This window comes from Ranitomeya variabilis, chromosome 4 (assembly GCF_051348905.1).
Source record: "Ranitomeya variabilis isolate aRanVar5 chromosome 4, aRanVar5.hap1, whole genome shotgun sequence".
In the NCBI taxonomy this organism is placed as follows: Eukaryota; Metazoa; Chordata; class Amphibia; order Anura; family Dendrobatidae; genus Ranitomeya; species Ranitomeya variabilis.
Window position 1 is genome coordinate 129,154,742 of NC_135235.1, and position 19,790 is coordinate 129,174,531.

Below are 19,790 nucleotides of genomic sequence, written 5' to 3' on the forward strand. Positions count from 1 at the left end.
TTAAATGAGCAAGTTCAAACAGAGTACTTGAGTGAACCTTATGGTGCTAGTATACATGTAAATAAACAACCAATACAGATAAACAAATCAATAACGCACTGGCTGGCACCCACCAACAGTGGTGACGGCCGGTGCTGAAATGTATATAAATGGCAGATCTGGGCAAGAATATTTTGGCGTAATTCAGCAGCCACCAGTGATAATAGACTAATACCAGGATGGGATATCACAATGCCAGATTACAATTAAACACTTCCTCGCAGTCACCAATGATAATAGTCATATGTCCAAATGTAATAGCAAGTAAATGTCTAAAAGAAGGTACCAATTGGAAAAAATATATGAAGCAAACACTTACTGATGTTGAATAGCTGCAGTGTCGGTGCTAAAACTGCTCCGGAGTGGTGATATATCGGAAAAGAAAGAGGCGACCTGCGGCCTGTGTATCCAGAGCTTTGGGGGTCAGAACAGAGCGTGGGGCGGCAGAGCTACGGGGAGCGTCCTCCCCTGCTAGTGCCCTGCCGCCACGCGCACCTGGAACACCGCTGAGCGGCAAGCCTCGGCCGAAAGCGCCACTAGATGGAAGCGGTGGGTGAAGGGGGCATGGTCTGGGTGATGTCACCTAGAGTGGGAAGCAGAGAGCGGGGGACGGGTGCCGAGCTGGACCAAATTGCCTACGCGTTTCGAAGGTCACCGGACCTTTTTCGTCAGAAATAAACACTTGAAATAGATCACTCTGTTTGTAATGACTCTATATATGAGTTTCACTTTTTGTATTGAAGAACTGAAATAAATTAACTTTTTGATGATATTCTAATTTCGTGAGAAGCACCTGTATATATTTAGAACCTTTGAAATTAAATAACATGGAATTGATATTTAAGCAAATGCACTTACATATTTTACCAACATTTTCTCACACAGACACAAAGCACAATGTGACTACAGAAAGAAATGATGCAGAATATAGGTTCTCCACTTCTACTACACCTTGGATATGTTTATACGTTTAAGCTTTGTGCTTAAGACATCACATATAGCAGCTGATTCCTTCCTAAAGAGCCCTGGCACATTTACGATCCCCATGGGTACAGCTATATTTGTAACTTGTCAGGGGGACAAGGTAGAAGGCTATATTTTTAACATTGTGTTGATAGATGGTACAAGTGAAAAAATGTGGTCACAAATGAACTAAGAAAAGTATTATGGTATATTGGTTGGAATTATATATACACTGCTCAAAAAAATAAAGGGAACACTTAAACAACAGAATATAACTCAAAGTAAATCAAACTTCTGTGAAGTCAAACTGTCCACTTAGGAAGCAACACTGTTTGACAATCAATTTCACATGCTGTTGTGCAAATGGAATAGACAACAGATGGAAATTATTGGAATTATTGGCAATTATCAAGACACACTCAATAAAGGAGTGGTTCTGAAGGTGGGGACCACAGACCACATCTCAGTACCAATGCTTTCTGGCTGATGTTTTGGTCACTTTTGAATGTTGGTTGTGCTTTCACACTCATGGTAGCATGAGACGGACTCTACAACCCACACAAGTGGCTCAGGTAGTGCAGATCATCCAGGATGGCACATCAATGTGAGCTGTGGCAAGAAGGTTTGCTGTGTCTGTCAGCATAGTGTCCAGAGGCTGGAGGCGCTACCAGGAGACAGGCCAGTACACCAGGAGACGTGAAGAGGGCTATAGGAGGGCAATAACTCAGCAGCAGGACCGCTACCTCAGCCTTTGTGCAAGCAGGAACAGGAGAAGCACTGCCAGAGCCCTGCAAAATGACCTCCAGCAGGCCACAAATGTGCATGTGTCTGCACAAACGGTTAGAAACCGACTCCATGAGGATGGTCTGAGTGCCCAAAGTCCACAGTTGGGGGTTGTGCTCACAGCCCAACACCGTGCAGGGAGCTTGGCATTTGCCACAGAACACCAGGATTGTCAAATTTGCCACTGGCACCCTGTGCTCTTCACAGATGAAAGCAGGTTCACACTGAGCACATGTGACAGACGTGACAGAGTCTGGAGACGCCGTGGAAAGCGATCTACTGCCTGCAACATCCTTCAGCATGACCGGTTTGGCAGTGGGTCCGTAATGGCATTTCTTTGGAGGGCCGCACAGCAAACCATGTGCTTGCCAGAGGTAGCCTGACTGCAATTAGGTACCGAGATGAGATCCTCAGACCCCTTGTGAGACCATATGCTGGTGCGGTTGGCCCTGGGTTCCTCCTAATGCAGGACAATGCCAGACCTCATGTGGCTGGAGTGTGTCAGCAGTTCCTGCAAGATGAAGGCATTGAAGCTATGGACTGGACCACCGTTCCCCAGACCTGAATCCGATTGAACACATCTGGGACATCATGTCTCGCACCATCCACCAACGTCACGTTGCACCACAAACTGTCCAGGAGTTGGTGCAAGCTTTAGTCCTGGTCTGGGAGGAGATCCCTCAGGAGACCATCCGCCGCCTCATCAGGAGCATGCCCAGGCATTGTAGGGAGGTCATACAGGCATGTGGAGGCCACACACACTAATGAGCATCATTTTCTTGTCTTGAGGCATTTCCACTGAAGTTGGATCAGCCTGTAACTTTATTTTTCACTTTGATTTTGAGCATTATTCCAACTCCAGACCTCCGTGGGATATTAGTTGTGATTTACGTTGATCATTTTTAGGTTTTATTGTTCTCAACACATTCCAACACATTCCACTATGTAATAAATAAAGATTTACAACTGGAATATTTCATTCAGTGATATCTAGGATGTGGGATTTTAGTGTTCCCTTTATTTTTTTGAGCAGTATATATATATATATATATATATATATATATATATATATATATATTATATATATATATATATATATATGCGCTGCAGGTACATTAAGAATTCCCCTTAGAGTTACAAATAATAACAATAATGATCCAGGATAGCGCAGAAAGAATTTTGTACCGGAGAGTACCTAATAGTATTCCTTTCACACACTTTTACCTTGCTCTAGTGTGGTGGTTACAAATTTCCATAAAGCCTTGTCGAAGGTCCTTGACGTCTTCAGATTGCCATGTTGATATCTCCAGACTTTGCTTGAATAGATCCGCAAACCTTCCAAGATGTAGATAATGAGGTGTAAACCTGTCCCGGCCGGTGACAGGCACCTCTATTCTGTTGTGAATAGTTACCCGCTCACTGACCAGTGATGCGCGCTTCCAATAGCAGCTTGCCGGCGAGGTGCAGTGAAGCTGCAGGACCTCGCGTGACGTCACAAACACGTGATGCCTCACGTGATCGGCTAGAGGGTGAATACGGACTACACCATAGACCAAAATTCATCCGACGCGTTTCGGAGTCAACAGACTCCTTCCTCAGGGAAGGATCCCTGAGGATCCCTGAGGAAGGAGTCTGTTGACTCCGAAACGCGTCGGATGAATTTCCCTGAGGAAGGAGTCTGTTGACTCCGAAACGCGTCGGATGAATTTTGGTCTATGGTGCAGTCCGTATTCACCCTCTAGCCGATCACGTGAGGCATCACGTGTTTGTGACGTCACGCGAGGTCCTGCAGCTTCACTGCACCTCGCCGGCAAGCTGCTATTGGAAGCGCGCATCACTGGTCAGTGAGCGGGTAACTATTCACAACAGAATAGAGGTGCCTGTCACCGGCCGGGACAGGTTTACACCTCATTATCTACATCTTGGAAGGTTTGCGGATCTATTCAAGCAAAGTCTGGAGATATCAACATGGCAATCTGAAGACGTCAAGGACCTTCGACAAGGCTTTATGGAAATTTGTAACCACCACACTAGAGCAAGGTAAAAGTGTGTGAAAGGAATACTATTAGGTACTCTCCGGTACAAAATTCTTTCTGCGCTATCCTGGATCATTATTGTTATTATTTGTAACTCTAAGGGGAATTCTTAATGTACCTGCAGCGCAAGTATTTTCACATATAGAAGATTTATTTTGGCTTTTTTGCCTGATATTGGCCTATTTGGTAGTTAGGTCTTAATATTTGCTGCAGCAGGTCTATTTAATATATTTGTTGTGCAGCGCCCTTTATTTTTGTTATATATATATATATATATGTGTGTATATACATATATACTGCATATATAATTACTAGGAAAATTACCTAGATCCGCACAGGTCTATTTGGTTTAACTGTTGTTGTGTGTGTGGTTCAAAGCTTTGTTTGCTACTGAAGTGAATCCAGCATATCTGAAATATTATGTGTCTCTAGTGGTGTCCCAAAGAGATTTCAGTTAATATTTGCTTCTATATTAGTCTTTTGTGAATATGTCAAGAACAGTAGGTCCTGGAGAAACCTGATGTAAGACCTTCTGAAGCCCCTGACTTATCTGTGTGCTAAATTGTTGGCCATTAATAAGTAATAGACAAGAGAAAATCACTTAATATATATTATTATACTATTTACTAATGGCCAAAATACTGGACCAATCTCCACAAAATGTGACATATACATAGGCCAGAACCCAGAATCCCTCTCTGAGAAGAGAGTCCACAGGCCATGTGCAGAGAACTGCAAGTATCAGTGGTTGCTATGCACAGTGGCTGTTTTGTTTGACCAAGCTGGGGCTAGCTCAGCCGTGTAGGAGTAGTCAGGGTCTGTTCTGTTCAGTTAAAGGGAACCTGTCACCCCGTTTTTTCCATATGAGATAAAAATACTGTTAAATAGGGCCTGAGCTGTGCATTACAATAGTGTATTTTGTGGACCCCGATTCCTCACCTATGCTGCTGAAATACGTTACCAAAGTAGCCGTTTTCGCCTGTCAATCAGGCTGGTCTGGTCAGATGGGCGTGTTGTCTTCCCCCAGATCTTGCTTAGTTTTCCGTTGGTGGCGTAGTGGTGTGCGCATGCCCAAGTCCAGAATCCACTGCACAGGGGAGGGAAAAGAGCGCGATCTGCGCTATTCCCCTGGTGATCGGTGGGGGCGGCCATCTTCCTGTGGCCGCGCGTGCGCAGATCGAGCGCTCTGCTGCCCGGGGCTTCAGGAAAATGGGCGCGGGATGCCGCGCGTGCGCAGATGGAGATCGCGGCGGCCATTTTCCTGAAGCAGAGTTCGCATCTCCACCAGGCAAAAACGACTACTTTGGTAACGTATTTCGGCAGCATAGGTGGGGAATCGGGGTCCACAAAATACACTATTGTAATGCACAGCTCAGGCCCTATTTAACAGTATTTTTATCTCATACGGAAAAAAACGGGGTGACAGGTTCCCTTTAACGACTGGACAAGGCTAGGGATTTAGGTTTATAATTATGTTTTAGTACTGTGTAACCTGTGGAAAGTAGTAAAAACTGCACGTTTTTGACCAACTCCGCATTGCATGCGTGAACGCTACCTAAGGCCTAAAGCCTACTAGAGAGCGTGCATCCCCACTATATATGCATATATTTTATAGCATAGAATTTTCTTAGATATGCAAACTCAATATGGTTAAAAAATTCAGCTCCAGTTCTGCACCATTCTGAGTGAAAATTCATGACTATTGTGTGGAATTTTATTTTCATTGTATTTTGCAAACCAAATTTGTCTCATTCTTCAGACGCAATATAATACAAAAGTTAAGGAAGCACTCCCATCTATATTTTTTTTATTAAATGTGTGTATATTTGCATAACGGGTAACAGTTCTCCTTCCGAAAAGCAACTTAACGGCTCTGGCATGCCAACGTAAGGAGGCTTATTCACAGTGCAATGCTTCTCAGGAAAATTTAATATGCATAATATATAGTCTGATTTTTTTACATCATACATTATTAATCATTTACAGGACCATTTACAGTTTCCGTATGGCATCCGATTCCCACACATATTCGGTCAGTGAAAAAAAATCATTCATCTGCACTGTCCCATTGAATAACACTCGGTCGTTTGCATGAGCCCTAAAAGAGACTTCCGTCTAACACAGCATAGAGTGAGCCGCTAGTCTGAAGTGTGATGACATCACTGAGAACGGTGCTGGATCCTGGAGAAGGTGGCAGTAGGCAAGAATATTAATGCACTCACAGTACATTACATGCCCCTATACACACATTTAATAAATATATATATACATGGGAGTACTTCTTTAACAAAGGTTACACAATTATAAAAGGGTAAAGAATAAACTGTAAGGGCAGACGCAGTTGTGAAATGTTAGCTGTGACTCAGGGCAGAGTCATGTTCTTACCTGTAGGCAGCAGGTGCTTCTGGCTTTGGAGGGAATTTACGATATCCTAGGAATTTGCAAAATAGAGAAAATATTCCAGTGAAATGAATGTCAATTAGGAATGGTACATACACTTACTCCATGTACATAAATTCATAACCAGTCAGTCACTGCGATATCTGAATTCTAGCTTACAGAATGTGAGCCATATTGTGCTATGACATGCTTTATACATTGCGCCCATTACCTTATATCATTTTAATAGTTAATCCTAAAGTGTAGCACCAACAAGGAAACATGACCTATTCCTGCAGAAATACACATTTTCTTTAAGCCATTACAACTTGGGAGGTAATGTGACCTATGCCTTTTGCATTTACATCAAACTAATCTGACATTATCTCAGGTGTAATCACAGCCTCAGGCAAAAGGTGCCTAAAATGCAGATAATATATAGACCAGCCTACTGCACTCCAGGATGGCGTCACCTTTAGTGAACCCTACACTATTATGTTACTAAAGTGCATAAATATTCCAAAAATGTTATGTATGACTCTGGGAAACAAAAATGGAATAGAAGCCTAATTATCAAACATGATATTTTAGGCAAAACTAGGTTAATTTATCAATAGGTTTTCTAATTTTTTTTTCATTTGCAATTTAATAAATGAATACGTGTATAGGTCTAATAAAAACTCAAAATCTAAAAGAAGCAGTTTGGGGGTCAAAAGTGAAATGACAAAACTTTTTAGTGTAATACTGAAAAATATTTAGAATTGAGAGTCCTCAGTGGTTGATACCTTTTAATGGACTACTGAGGACTCTCAATTCTAAATATTTTTCTATCTACTGGCTAACACGGTACCAAGATATATATCTTTCCTGTAGTGTAATACTGATAACTCACTGCTCAATAAAAGAGTGGAAATCAGGCACAAAAGAACAAAACTCTATAATGGGCTTCACAAAAAAATATTGTCCTGCTAAGGTAACAAGTGATGGATAAAAGAAACATTAAAATAAGCAGGTAAATACTCGGAATCAGCAGTCTGAGGATATGTTCACTTGGAGTTTTATGAGGAGTTAAAAAAACAATGACTTTTTAAGGCTACTTTCACACTAGCGTCGGGCACTGTACGTCGCAATGCGTCGTTGTGGAGAAAAACGCATCCTGCAAAGTTGTCTGCAGGATGCGTTTTTTCTCCATAGACTTTTATTAGCGACGCATTGCAACGCAGTGCCACACGTCGCAACCGTCATGCGACGGTTGCGTCGTGTTATGGCGGACCGTCGGCACAAAAAAATGCGGCCGAAACTCCGCCCCCTCCTCCCCGGACCTTACAATGGGGCAGCGGAAGCGTCGTAAGACTGCTTCTGCTGCCCACGCCGGGCATTTTTTTCACAGTATGCGTCGGTACGTCGGGCTGACGCAGCGCGACGGCCCCGTACCGACACTAGTGTGAAAGCAGCCTAAGGAGGAAACACTCCTTTTTTTAGGGTATGTGCACATAACGTCCTTTAAACTCAGGTGACCCCCGATTTTGGCAGCCGGTGTTTTATTTGGAGGATTTTGCCGTTGTTCTTATGACATCTATTTTAGGGTATGAGAACAGAATGTCTTTTTCCTAGATTCAGCCTAAAATAGTGCACTGTAAAATAAATATACTGAACATCACTGTCAAAACAACATTGCTGTGCACATATTCCATTTCATGGCACTTATTTTAAGTGCTTCAGGGTTAGGAAGCCTTGAAGTGGTTAAAAAAAGTGACATGCTAATTATGTAGGCCGCTTCTGCTGGAAGCTGCCCTTTCTCTATATTTCATGGTAAGGCCTGTTTCACAGGTCAGTGGCTCCGGTACGTGTGGTGACAGTTTTCTCACATACCGGAGACACTGACTCACGTAGACACATTAAAATAAATGTGTCTCTACACATGTCAGCGTGTTTTCATGGACCATGTGTCCGTTTGAAAAACACGGAGACATGTCAGTGTTCGTGGGAGCGCACGGATCACACGGACCCATTAAAGTCAATGGGTCCGTGTAAACACGTACCGCACACGGATGCTGTCCATGTGCCGCCCGTGTGCCGACTGAGGACCACACGGACAGTGCAGGAGACAGCGCTACAGTTAAGCGCTGTCCCCAGCATGTGGTGCTGAAGCCGCCATTCATTCCTTCTCCCCAGCAGCGTTCGCTGGAGAGAAGGAATGACAAATCATGTTTTTTTTATTTTTTTTGCGCTGAGAGGAAGCATCGCGGGAGCTGGGTGAGTATTTTAATGCAAGCGGGCGGGCGCACAGGGGGTGGGAGGCGGGAGGTGACCGGGAACTTTATTTTAAAAACAAAAAAAATAAAAAAAACATGATTTTTCATTCCTTCTCTCCAGCGAACGCTGCTGGGGAGAAGGAATGAATGGCGGCTTCAGCACCACAAGCAGGGGGGACAGCGCTTACTGTAGCGCTGTCTCCTGCACGGTCCATGTGGTACTCAGTCGGCACACGGGCTACACACGGCTGCCGCACGTGTGCCACACTGATGTGCTACGTGAGCTCATGGACACGGATAACTCCGGTACCGATTTTTCTGGTACCGTAATTATCTGGATGTGTGAGACTGGCCTAAGAGTGAAAAGACATCTATAGAAGAGCCACTGCAAGAACGACTGCAAAACTGCCAGTGAAGCGGTTTCTGCTTAAAAAACTATACAAAAAGACTATGTGAGTATATATCCTTTAGAAAAAAATGAAAGGCATTTTCTGCGGAGGTTTCTGAGGAACTTGAAGAGGATCTGTTTAAAAAACTTCCCAATGAACTAATATAACAACAGTTCATAACCTCTAAACTATGCACAATAAATCCAAAAGGCTGAAAAAAAGCTACATGAAAAAACTATTTCACAACTCTTGAAAACCATTTAAGGACACGTGAACACGTTGAGTATTTGCGTTTTTTTTTACCTCAGTATTTGTCAGCCAAAACCAGGAGAGGAACAGTCAGAGGAAAAGTATAATAGAAACACGTCACCACTTCTGTATTTATCACCCACTTTTTTCACCTTAGGCTATGTGTATACGGAGTCTTTTCAGGTCACATTCTGCTTGGAAACCACATGAAAAAGCACAGAAAAAGTGCCCCATAAAATGTACATAATATACACAGCAATATCAAAATGACACTTCAGTGCACGTTTCGTCTTATGTCACTTCCAGTGATGAGCGCAAATTCCTGTTACTGGAGTTTGACTAGGGTGCTCGGTACGCACCGAGTATTGCGAATGCTCGAGTCACATGTTCGAGTCCCCACGCCCTCATATTTTGCAGCTGTTAGACAGCCACAACATGTGGGAATTGCCTGACATACACGGGAAATCCCCGCGTGTTGTATCTGTCTAACAGCCACAAAACATGAGGGCGCGGGGACTCGAACATGTGACTCGAGCACCTGCGATACTCGCTGCGTACCGAGCTCCCTAGGCAAACTCAAGTAACGAGCACTTGTGATCATCACTAATCATTTCTCTTAACCACTTTAGAGTATGGAAACCCTGAAGCGGATAAAAGAAGTGGCATGCTTAAGATGCTTGGCCCAGGAAAGCTTGAGGGCTGCAAAAGTGACTAAAACCCTTGCTTTGTGTTCAGAGTTTTGAGATTTAAAGGAGGATTTGGATAGTTTTTGCTCAGTTTCCACTCAGCTTCTGCCTCCTAAAAAAATCATTGTGATCATACCCTAGAGTGTTTTTGCAGCGTTTTTGCTGCATATTTTATGCAGCTTTTTTGGTGTGAAAAAAGCACAACGTTTTACAGTTCCAGTATTATCACTGAGATTTCTGAAATCTCATGCACATGCTGGATTTTTTTCCCTGGGCATATTTTGAACAATGCTGTGTTTTTTCCAAGACACAGTATGTTGATTCTTTCAGTGTTTTTGCAGAGCTTTTCACCTATTAAAATGAATGCATGAAAAACGCTAGTAAAACTGCAACTTGAAATGCGGCAAAAATGCATGTTTTTGCTACCACTATGGTTTTTAGTGCAGAAAAATATGTCTAAGTCCTGGCTAAGCAGCAAACCATGTTCACTTTTCAGCACACATGTGCATACTAATGTGTATAGTGCATACGGCTTTATATTCTGGAGCAAAATTTAAATACACGTGTTGTACAGCAGATAAGATGATACATTTTTGATTTAGAGTAAAAATGCACAAAACAAATGGTGCAAATACATGAATAAGGACCTACTGTATATCCATCAGAGCAGTAGGCAGGAGACACATAACACAAGGTCAGACTGTCCTACTACAATACGGGAAAGAGTTTGTCTCTGATTTACTTACGGTAAGTATCTTAATTGAATTGCATCTTAGATCATAGCTGAATCAGCTTATCTTGTTAAAAGCTAATGTCTTTTTTCACAATGTCATTTTCATCTACAGAGGAGAGTGACTACATTGATCATCCCTCGCTCTGGAGAACCTAGCACTTTTGTGATACACAAGCGCAGTCTGTAGGAGGGATCAGGTCTTGGGGTCTGGCAAGAAGATGGCACAGTAGGGTATGTGCACACTGAGTCTTTTTGCTGATGTTTCACACAGAACATGTGCAGAAAATTTTTCTTCAAGTCTTTAAGGAGTTTTGAGTTTTTCAGGAGGATATGTAGAGTTACTGCTCAGTTTCTGCTCCAATAACGCCCCAAAAAATCAGTGTAAACATACCCAAAGATATGTAGACACCTCCGTAACCGACAAGTTTCCAGATGAAGACACTTAAAGGGAATCTGTCACCTAATTTTTCGCATATAAGCTTCGGTCACCACCATCAGGGGCTTATCTACAGCATTCTGTAATGCTGTAGATAAGCCCCCCGATGTAACCTGAAAGATAAGAAAAACATGTTATATTATACTCACCCGGGGCGGTCCGGTCCGATGGGCGTCGCAGGTCCGGGTCCGGCGCCTTCCATCTTCATGCAATGACGTCCTCTTCTTTGCTTCCTGTCACGGCTCCTGCACAGGCGTACTTTATCTTCCCTGTTGAGGGCAGAGCAAAGTACTGCAGTGCGCAGGCGCCGGGCCTCTCTGACCTTTCCCGATGCCTGCCCACTGCGCAGGAAGCAAAGAAGAGGACGTCACTGCATGAAGATGGGAGGCGCCGGACGCGGACCGCAATGCCCATCGGATCGGACTGCATCGGACCGCCCCCCCAGGTGAGTATAATCTAACTTGTTTTTCTTATCTTTCAGGTCACATCGAGGGCTTATCTACAGCATTACAGAATGCTGTAGATATGCCCCTGATGGCGGTGGCTGCAGCTTATATATGAAAAAGTAGGTGACAGATTCCCTTTAAGGAAAACGTGACCATGCTCCAATCTTACACACTTGACTGGTTTGCAGACTTACCAATATACTCATGTGATCACAGGTCTGACAATCATAATGCACATATTGAGTGGTCAGCATAAATATAAATACAGAAACTTAAAGGCATAGGGTTAATATGAAGATTGAGCATAATACCTCCCAACTTTTGAAGAAGGGAAAGAGGGACAAAGGCAAAGGTTGCGGGGGGCACAGTGTGTCGCAGCAGATTTCATGCCACACCCTGACCCCACCCATTTCACAACTAGTCACACCTATATCCACGCCCCAATCACAGCCATTTAGCAATGCTGATCACACTGTTTCATAAACAATAATTATAAACAGAAACAAATAAATGTATTTACAAGTAACAAATTAAAGTACATGCTACACCCCCACTACTCAGTTTCTACTCTGTGCCCACTCACTTTTCTCCCCCATACTGTCTCCTCACACTATTCCCCTCCCTCCTCATACTGTCTTCTCTCACATCCCCCTGTTCACCATACTGTCTTTTCATATATTTACCCCCTCACTTTCTATACTGCCTGCTCACACATACCCCTGACTCCCCATACTGTGTCTGCACACATCCCATCACCCTCACTCCCCATACTCTGTCCACGTTCATTTTTCACATCACTACTCATACTGTGTCCGCATACATTCCCTGGGCGCTCTCCATACTGTCTTCACCCCTCAACACTGTTTCTGCACCCATACCCCATACTGTTTCCTCATACATGCCTCCCATTCCCCCGTACCATTTTTTCGTACATGCCCCCAATTCCTTCAAACTGCTTTCTCGTACATGCCCCCATTCCCCTGTACTGTTTTCTTGTACATGCCCCCCATTCCCTGTCAGTGATACATGATAAAACTACTACTGCCTGAGTAGTAGTTTGACCATGCTGGGAGTAGTAGTTTTATCATGGATTACAAGCACAGCATGCTGGGAGTATTAGATTTATCACAGATTACTGACACTGCAGGCTGGGAGTAGTAGTTTTACCACAGATTACTGACACTGCATGCTGGGAGTAGTAGTTTTACCACAGATTACTGACACTGCATGCTAGGAGTAGTAGATTTATCACAGATTACTGACACTGCATGCTGTGCTAGTAATCTGTGGTAAAACAACACAGATGTTTACACCATGTGACCCTGGGCACCCCCAAACGCACATCACTCCAGGTTGTAAGCATCTTCATTTCAGGAGGGAGCGCGTCAGGACTGGCTCCGGTAACTACACAGCACCCCCGGTAACAGAGACAGACGCCACAGGATGGGCAGACAGGGCACCGTGTGAGGAGAATGAAGACTCATCATCAGTGACTCCGAGCTCCTGCAGCTTCTAGAAATAGGTGAGTGACATCACTAGAGGGGGCAGAGTTCAGATTCCCGACTAGACAGGTTCTGACTTATTGCAGTCATGTGACCCACGTGTCTGAGCACTCACTGCTTCTGTAGTTTCTATTGAGGCTGGTACAACCTCAGTGCAGTGCGGGAAAAGTTAAATCCAGGCTTGGACAGTGGGACATAGTCTTAAAATTGGGACTGTCCCGCTGGATCCGGGACGGTTGGGAGGTCTGTAGTCATTAATTATGGGACAGCATTTTACTCCTTCTCAAACACCACAATTTGCCCCCGATAAAACAAAAAAGTTCATATTCACCTCTCATGCTGCCGCCATGCCCGCAGCGTCAGCACTTTCTCTCCTCGGGCCTCTCATGCGGTTGTTGTGACACGTGACCCCAGCGCCTAATCAGCGCTGGAGTTACTGTCCCCGCCTTTGGACAACTTGAACATTAAGAGGAAGTCCAGGCTGCAGCTGATCTCTGACTTCCTCTTTATGTTCAATTTATCTGAAGGCAGGGACAGTAACTCCAGTGCTGATTGCTCACCGAGGTCACAACACCACACGACAGCCTCGGGAAGAGCAAGTGCAGACAACACGGGAACAGCGCCATACAGGAGGTGAGTATAAACTTTTTTATTTTATTGGAGCCAACAGTGGGGCATGAGAAGGCGTTGTCCAAGTAGTGGACAACTTCTTTAAACCTTAAAAATGCAGACAGAAGTCGCTATTACACTGTAAATCTATGGAGTGTCAGAACAAGGCTTCATTGACTTACACTGCAAAAGAGGCCTCCAGCTCACACATAGATCCCACTGTGATATGGAGACTCAGAATAGAAGTCCCGTGAGTGTGAAGAGGACTGGAAACGATAGGCAAGTATGTCAATACACCTACACGACATTACATATACATTCACACAGGTTTAGCCTATAAAGATTTAATGGTAATACTTCTTTAATGCTTGAAAGTATTTCTTGACTAATGTATGTCATACACATATTTTATGTGCTTGTTACATTGTATGCAAAATAGATGATCTTTTTTAATGTCTTTAGATAATGCAGGTTCTTGTAACTTTAAGGCTGTGTGCACACGTTGCTGATTTTTCGCGTTTTTTTCGCTATAAAACCACAAAAAAAAAGCATACATTAGCCATCCCATCATTTAGAATGAATTCTGCAATTTTTGTGCACATGATGCGTTTTTTTCCGCGAAAAAAACACATTGCGGTAAAAAACGCAGCATGTTCATTAATTTTGAGTTTTTTTGCGGATTTCCCACTGTAAAATGCATTGGGAAATGTCTGGAAAAAAACGCACCAAAAATGCGGTAAAAACGCGCAAAAAACGCATGCAGATTTCTTGCAGAAAATTTCAGGTTTTTCTCAGGAATTTTCTGCAATAAATCCTGAACGTGTGCACATAGCCTAAGGTTAATTAGGAGGAGGGATGTTACAGTAATGCTTGATTTTAAAGACACGTGTGTGGTATGCTGATGTCATACCATGAGTGAGAATGCTAAGGTTCGAAATGTGTGCTTCACACTATGGATTGTTCTACATGAGTGAAACAAAAGGAATATATTGTATTTTAATGCATCAATGGCCCCCGTAGTGGATTATATTTCATTATTAAAGAAGCCCTTCCATGTAGTTTTTTCAATTAAATCTGTGCATACAGTATGTGTATGGTGTGTAATATGTGTTAATATACCCACCTACCACCTTCATGGGCATGTAGCACCGATCCACCCCTCTTCTGAGTGACATCACAGCTCTTTAGACTGTCTGGGTCACACTGCGCTCTGCGTGATCCGGTGGTGGCTTTTACAGTGTAAATCTATGGAGAGTCAGAAGGAGGCCCCATAGACTTACGTGTAAAAGAGACTTCTGACTCACGCGTACAATGAACCAGATAGATTCCAGAACGGTGGCGTCACTGAGAAGAGGAGCAGATTGGCACTGAATACCGGAGAATACAGTGATAAGTGACTATATCAATGCAATGACACTACAGTACATACATATATACGCAAATTAGAGAAAAACGTCATGGCAGCGCTTTTTTCAAATTATAAACTGCTCGCTCGTAAAAGCAGGAAACTGTTGAATTGACTTTATTTACTGATCATTGCTTAGGTTACCAGCCACCACTAGTATCAATGGTGAGTGGTCTCCTAGGCAGAGAGCACAGTGCTTACAATCTCTTTGCACACAGCTTGTAAGCGCAGCTCTTAACCTGGTCGGATCACTTCATCATTAGTGCCACTGTGAACCTCCAGAGTTGAAGAGGCAAAGCTGCTTCTGCTTGAAGCATCAGAGAGCACAAAATTTGGGCAAGTGGCGTAACAATGCTGCTGGTCCGAACTATCAAGCAATTAGAACTGCGCCGCCCCCAGCAACAGGAAGATGGGAGACAGAGGAGTAGCGTACTCCTAAAGATCAAGATGAGACAACCCCTTTAGGACATACTGTATTTATTTTAGATTTATTTTCATCTGTAATAAAAGCGCATATTGGTCACATTGACAATGTCTATCAATAAAATGACAACATGGTCAGCGAGAGAGAAGTACGGCTCCGTGTGCTAAAGATCCACTTTTTCACATATGATTGTGAGCTGCAATCTGTGAAATTACGGTAAATTACTATTCCAACTTACAAATTACTGCAAGTTTAGTGTACAAAGTTCTATGTATCAAAAACAACAAAAATCACAAAATAATATACAAGTATTGTAAGTGCTAATATACAATTAGGAACCAGACAAAGCCATGCAGAAATCGAGGTAGTTATATGGGCGAGTGTAAAAATAAACTTTACTATCAATACAGCGTCGGTGACCAAGATCTCGTCTAAGGTTGGAGTCACACACTTTCTAATATTAGAGTTAGGACTGTCCCAACTACGGTCGCCATGAAGAGGCAGGATGGCTTTCACATTTAAAAAAAAAAAAAAACAAGTTAACTAAGTACCATATATTATTTTCATGCACTATGCTATTTATTTATTTATTTACTTCAGGATATTTCATCATTATGTTTCAGTCTTTGTTTTTTTTTCTGTTTAGTTGCCTGTGTGAACGTGTGCTTACATGCTGCATGCACACCAGTTTATATCCCAGGTCATACCTTTGGGTTGGGTTTGGGTTACACTACCGTATAAAGCCGGTTTCACACGTCAGTGGCTCCGGTACGTGTGGTGACAGTTTCCTCACGTACCGGAGACACTGACTCACGTAGACACATTAAAACATTAAAATAAATGTGTCTCTGCACATGTCAGCGTGTTTTCACGGACCGTGTGTCCGTTTGCAAAACACGGAGACATGTCAGTGTTCGTGGGAGCACACGGATCACACGGACCCATTAAAGTCAATGGGTCCGTGTAAACACGTACCGCACACGGATGCTGTCCATGTGCCGCCCATGTGCTGACTGAGGGCCACACGGGCCATGCAGGAGACAGCGCTAGAGTTAAGCGCTGTCCCCCCTGCGTGTGGTGCTGAAGCCGGCATTCATTCCTTCTCCCAAGCAGCGTTTGCTGGAGAGAAGGAATGACAAATTAAGGTGGTTTTTTTTGTGTGTTTAAAATAAAGTTCGTGGTCACCTCCCGCCTCCCACCCCCTGTGCGCCCACCCGCTTGCATTAAAAAACTCACCCAGCTCCCACGATGCTTCCTCTCAGCGCCGACAGCTTGTCCTGTGTGAGCGGTCACGTGGTGCCGCTCATTACAGTGATGAATATGCGGCTCCACCCCTATGGGTGGCCACGAACTTTATTTTAAACACAAAAAAAAAAAAACAAAACCTTGATTTGTCATTCCTTCTCTCCAGCTAACGCTGCTGGGGAGAAGGAATGAATGCCGGATTCAGCACCACACGCAGGGGGGACAGCGCTTAACTTTAGCGCTGTCTCCTGCACGGTCCGTGTGGTCCTCAGTCGGCACACGGCTGCCGCACGAGTGCCACACTGATGTGCCACGTGAGCACACGGACACGGATAACTACGGTACCGATTTTTCTGGTCCCGGAATTATCAGGACGTGTGAGACTGGCCTAACACGGCCGAGTGCTATCTGATGTTTTATCGCATAGCACTCGGCTCAGTGTTATTCTATGGGGAAGATCACATCTGCGATTATTTTCGCATCCTGATTCAGCATGCTGCGATTTAGTACAGTGGAATAAATATAAATGACAACACCATTATGTTACAGCTACATAACCCCAGGGTCAGAGCATGTAGAGGGGCATAAATATTGCGGCTTATGACCTGTTGGAATGCTGCAGGCTAGAGGTATTCCTGGAAGTACTCTCTAAATGGCGACTAATGTATATATAACACTAGTATTCTTTATATATGAGGACAGAGGAGTCGCAGTGACTATATATATTCTGAATTTGTAATTGTATACATAACAGTTAAAAAAATGCTTCTACCTTAGGGGTGACTTTTCAGAACATATAAAGGAATTGCTTGAACAGCAATCCTTGCATATAACATGAATACAGTATATACGTATTAGCTACAGCACCATCAAAAAAGGCTATGGGCTGTTTTATAACTGTGTTTTGCAAGGGTATTGAAGAATCAGTAAACTTTTGTATATTTTTTATACATGTTTTAGCCTATTTAATTTTGAGCAGATTGGTAGATCTTCAGATCCTGAGACCCCCACCTATCGCTCAGAAGACCACTTGGAAGTACAGAGTGCGCATAGCTCCAGCCTGAGTGCTTGTACAGAGTGAAGAGCAGATGCATTAGACAGCCACAGAGATTCTACTGAATCCATACTCTGTTCTGTGCACTCTTTAGTAGAGATGGGCAGACCCCTGGATGTTCGGGTCCGGCTGTTTCGGCCGAACAGTTAAAAAAGCTTGGGTTCGGGTACCAGAACAGTACCTGAACCCGAATCTCATTAATTTAAATGGGGGGCCCGAATATCCAGTGTTTGCCATGCATGACAGCACAGCAAACACTGCTTCTGATCGTCGGTAAAATCATTACCACCGGTCAGACAGCCGCGGTTCCCACCCTGTCAAATGACAGAGTGAGCCCACAGCTGTGACCAGAGGTAAAAAGTTTACCTCCAGTCATTGACGTCGGCTGATGGAACTACTGCTCCCATCAGCCTACACCTGCTGCTGCTAATAACAGCGAGAGCAAGCGGCAGCTGCTAGTAGATGCGCCTTTTCTGGGCGGCTGCGGACAGCTATTTTTAGCCTGGGGGAAAAATGTCTATGGCCCCTTACCAGCCTGAGAATACCAACCCCCAGCTGTCTGCTTTAGCTTGGCTGGTTCTTTAATTTAAAAAAACGGTGTGGGTACCCATCTATTTTTGATAACCAGCCTTGCTGAAGCTGACAGTTGAGCGTTGAAACCACCAGCTGTGAGTCTTGCCTGGCTGGTTATCAAAAATATAGGGGAACAAACGCCTTTTTTTTTTTTTCAATTATTTCTTTACATCGCAGGCACCGGCTGATGAATACTCCAATCAGCCAATGCCTGCTCTTGCTGGTATTAGCAGCAGCAGGCGTATGCTGATGGGAGCAGTAGTCCCATTAGCCGATGCCAGTGACTGGAGGTAAACTTTTCAGTGGGAAATTCATCACTGCTCACGTTACATTTACAAAACTCAAGCAGTCGGAAATCTGCTGAATATGCAGCATATAGGAGACACAGAGAGAGCTATATACCTCAGATAGGAGACACTGAGACAACTGTATATACATCACATAGGAAACACCGAGACTGCCATATAATCACATAGGAGACACCAAGACTGCTGTATACATCACAGAGGAGACACCGAAACTGATGTCTACATTACATAGGAGACACTGAGACTGCCGTATACATCACATAGGAAACACTGAGACTGCTGTGTACATCATATAGGAGACACTGAGACTGCCATATACATGACATAGAAGACACCGAGACAGGATACTCCAGGACTGGAGTATATACATCACTGGAGACATGGGGGATGCAGAAAATACATCATAGGAGACACAGGGCTGCAACATAGCATAAACAAAAATGTCCATAAACATAATACTGCTACTCACAGGGTTCCTCCACCAGGGTAGGAAATCCCATAGGAAGCATATAGGGGGTGTGTAACTCTTACACTAATCCAATAGGATACAAAAGTATCAGACACACCACTCAAAGATGGTATAAAAGAGTGATAATTTTTATTGAAAATACACATATACTAAAGCAATAATTAAAACCAAGAAAGACAAAAAAACGGTAAGAGGAAGGATAATACCCGAGTGAAATGCACAAAAACCAAAGACATGAGGTAGAGAGATAATAATACTGCAGGCTATGGGGATGAAATAAAGGTCTATAGTATACTAACTCTATAATAGCATGCATTTAGAGTGATCATCTTAGCCAAAATTTAAAGTGCCAATGCAAAAGAGAGCCAGAATGTGCACATACCCATAAAGTCCGCCTGTCTATCCTCAGCCTCACAAAGAAAGCCCCGACGCGCGTTTCGCGTTTTCTGCTTTATCAAGGGGAGAGAAGTTGTGCGTATCCTGTCTCCATTACAAGTCCCAATTTATAATGTATATTGATTACTGCACCTGCTAGCGTTGTGTCACGCATGGCGCCGCTGCCTCCGGTTCCCAAACATTGCTGTTTCCGGCACTCACGATCGGCGTGCGGGGAGGAAATCCTCCATGACGTCATATCCGCACAGCCGATAGTACAGAGGCCTTCAACAGCATGGTGGTTCCCGTGCGCGATGCGCATGCGCGTCACCATTTTGTTAGAGTCATATTTCAGGCAGGTAAAATAACCAGCCAATCATGCTAGCATAACAGCCCGGACCCCAGCAATAAGGACCGCATCGTATAAAGAAA

The 19,790-nt window shown here is 43.7% G+C and overlaps 1 protein-coding gene across 2 annotated transcripts in view; it reads right to left on the bottom strand.

The window, feature by feature from the left end:
* The window catches only part of LOC143770034 (neurotrypsin-like), a 97,338-nt gene that overhangs the window by 66,249 nt on the left and 11,299 nt on the right, over positions 1–19,790 (bottom strand). For both annotated transcript variants that reach the window (XM_077259246.1, XM_077259247.1), the window contains exon 2: positions 6,207–6,252. In XM_077259246.1, coding sequence (XP_077115361.1) covers positions 6,207–6,252 — 46 coding nt within the window. The remainder of the gene's footprint in view (positions 1–6,206; positions 6,253–19,790) is intronic.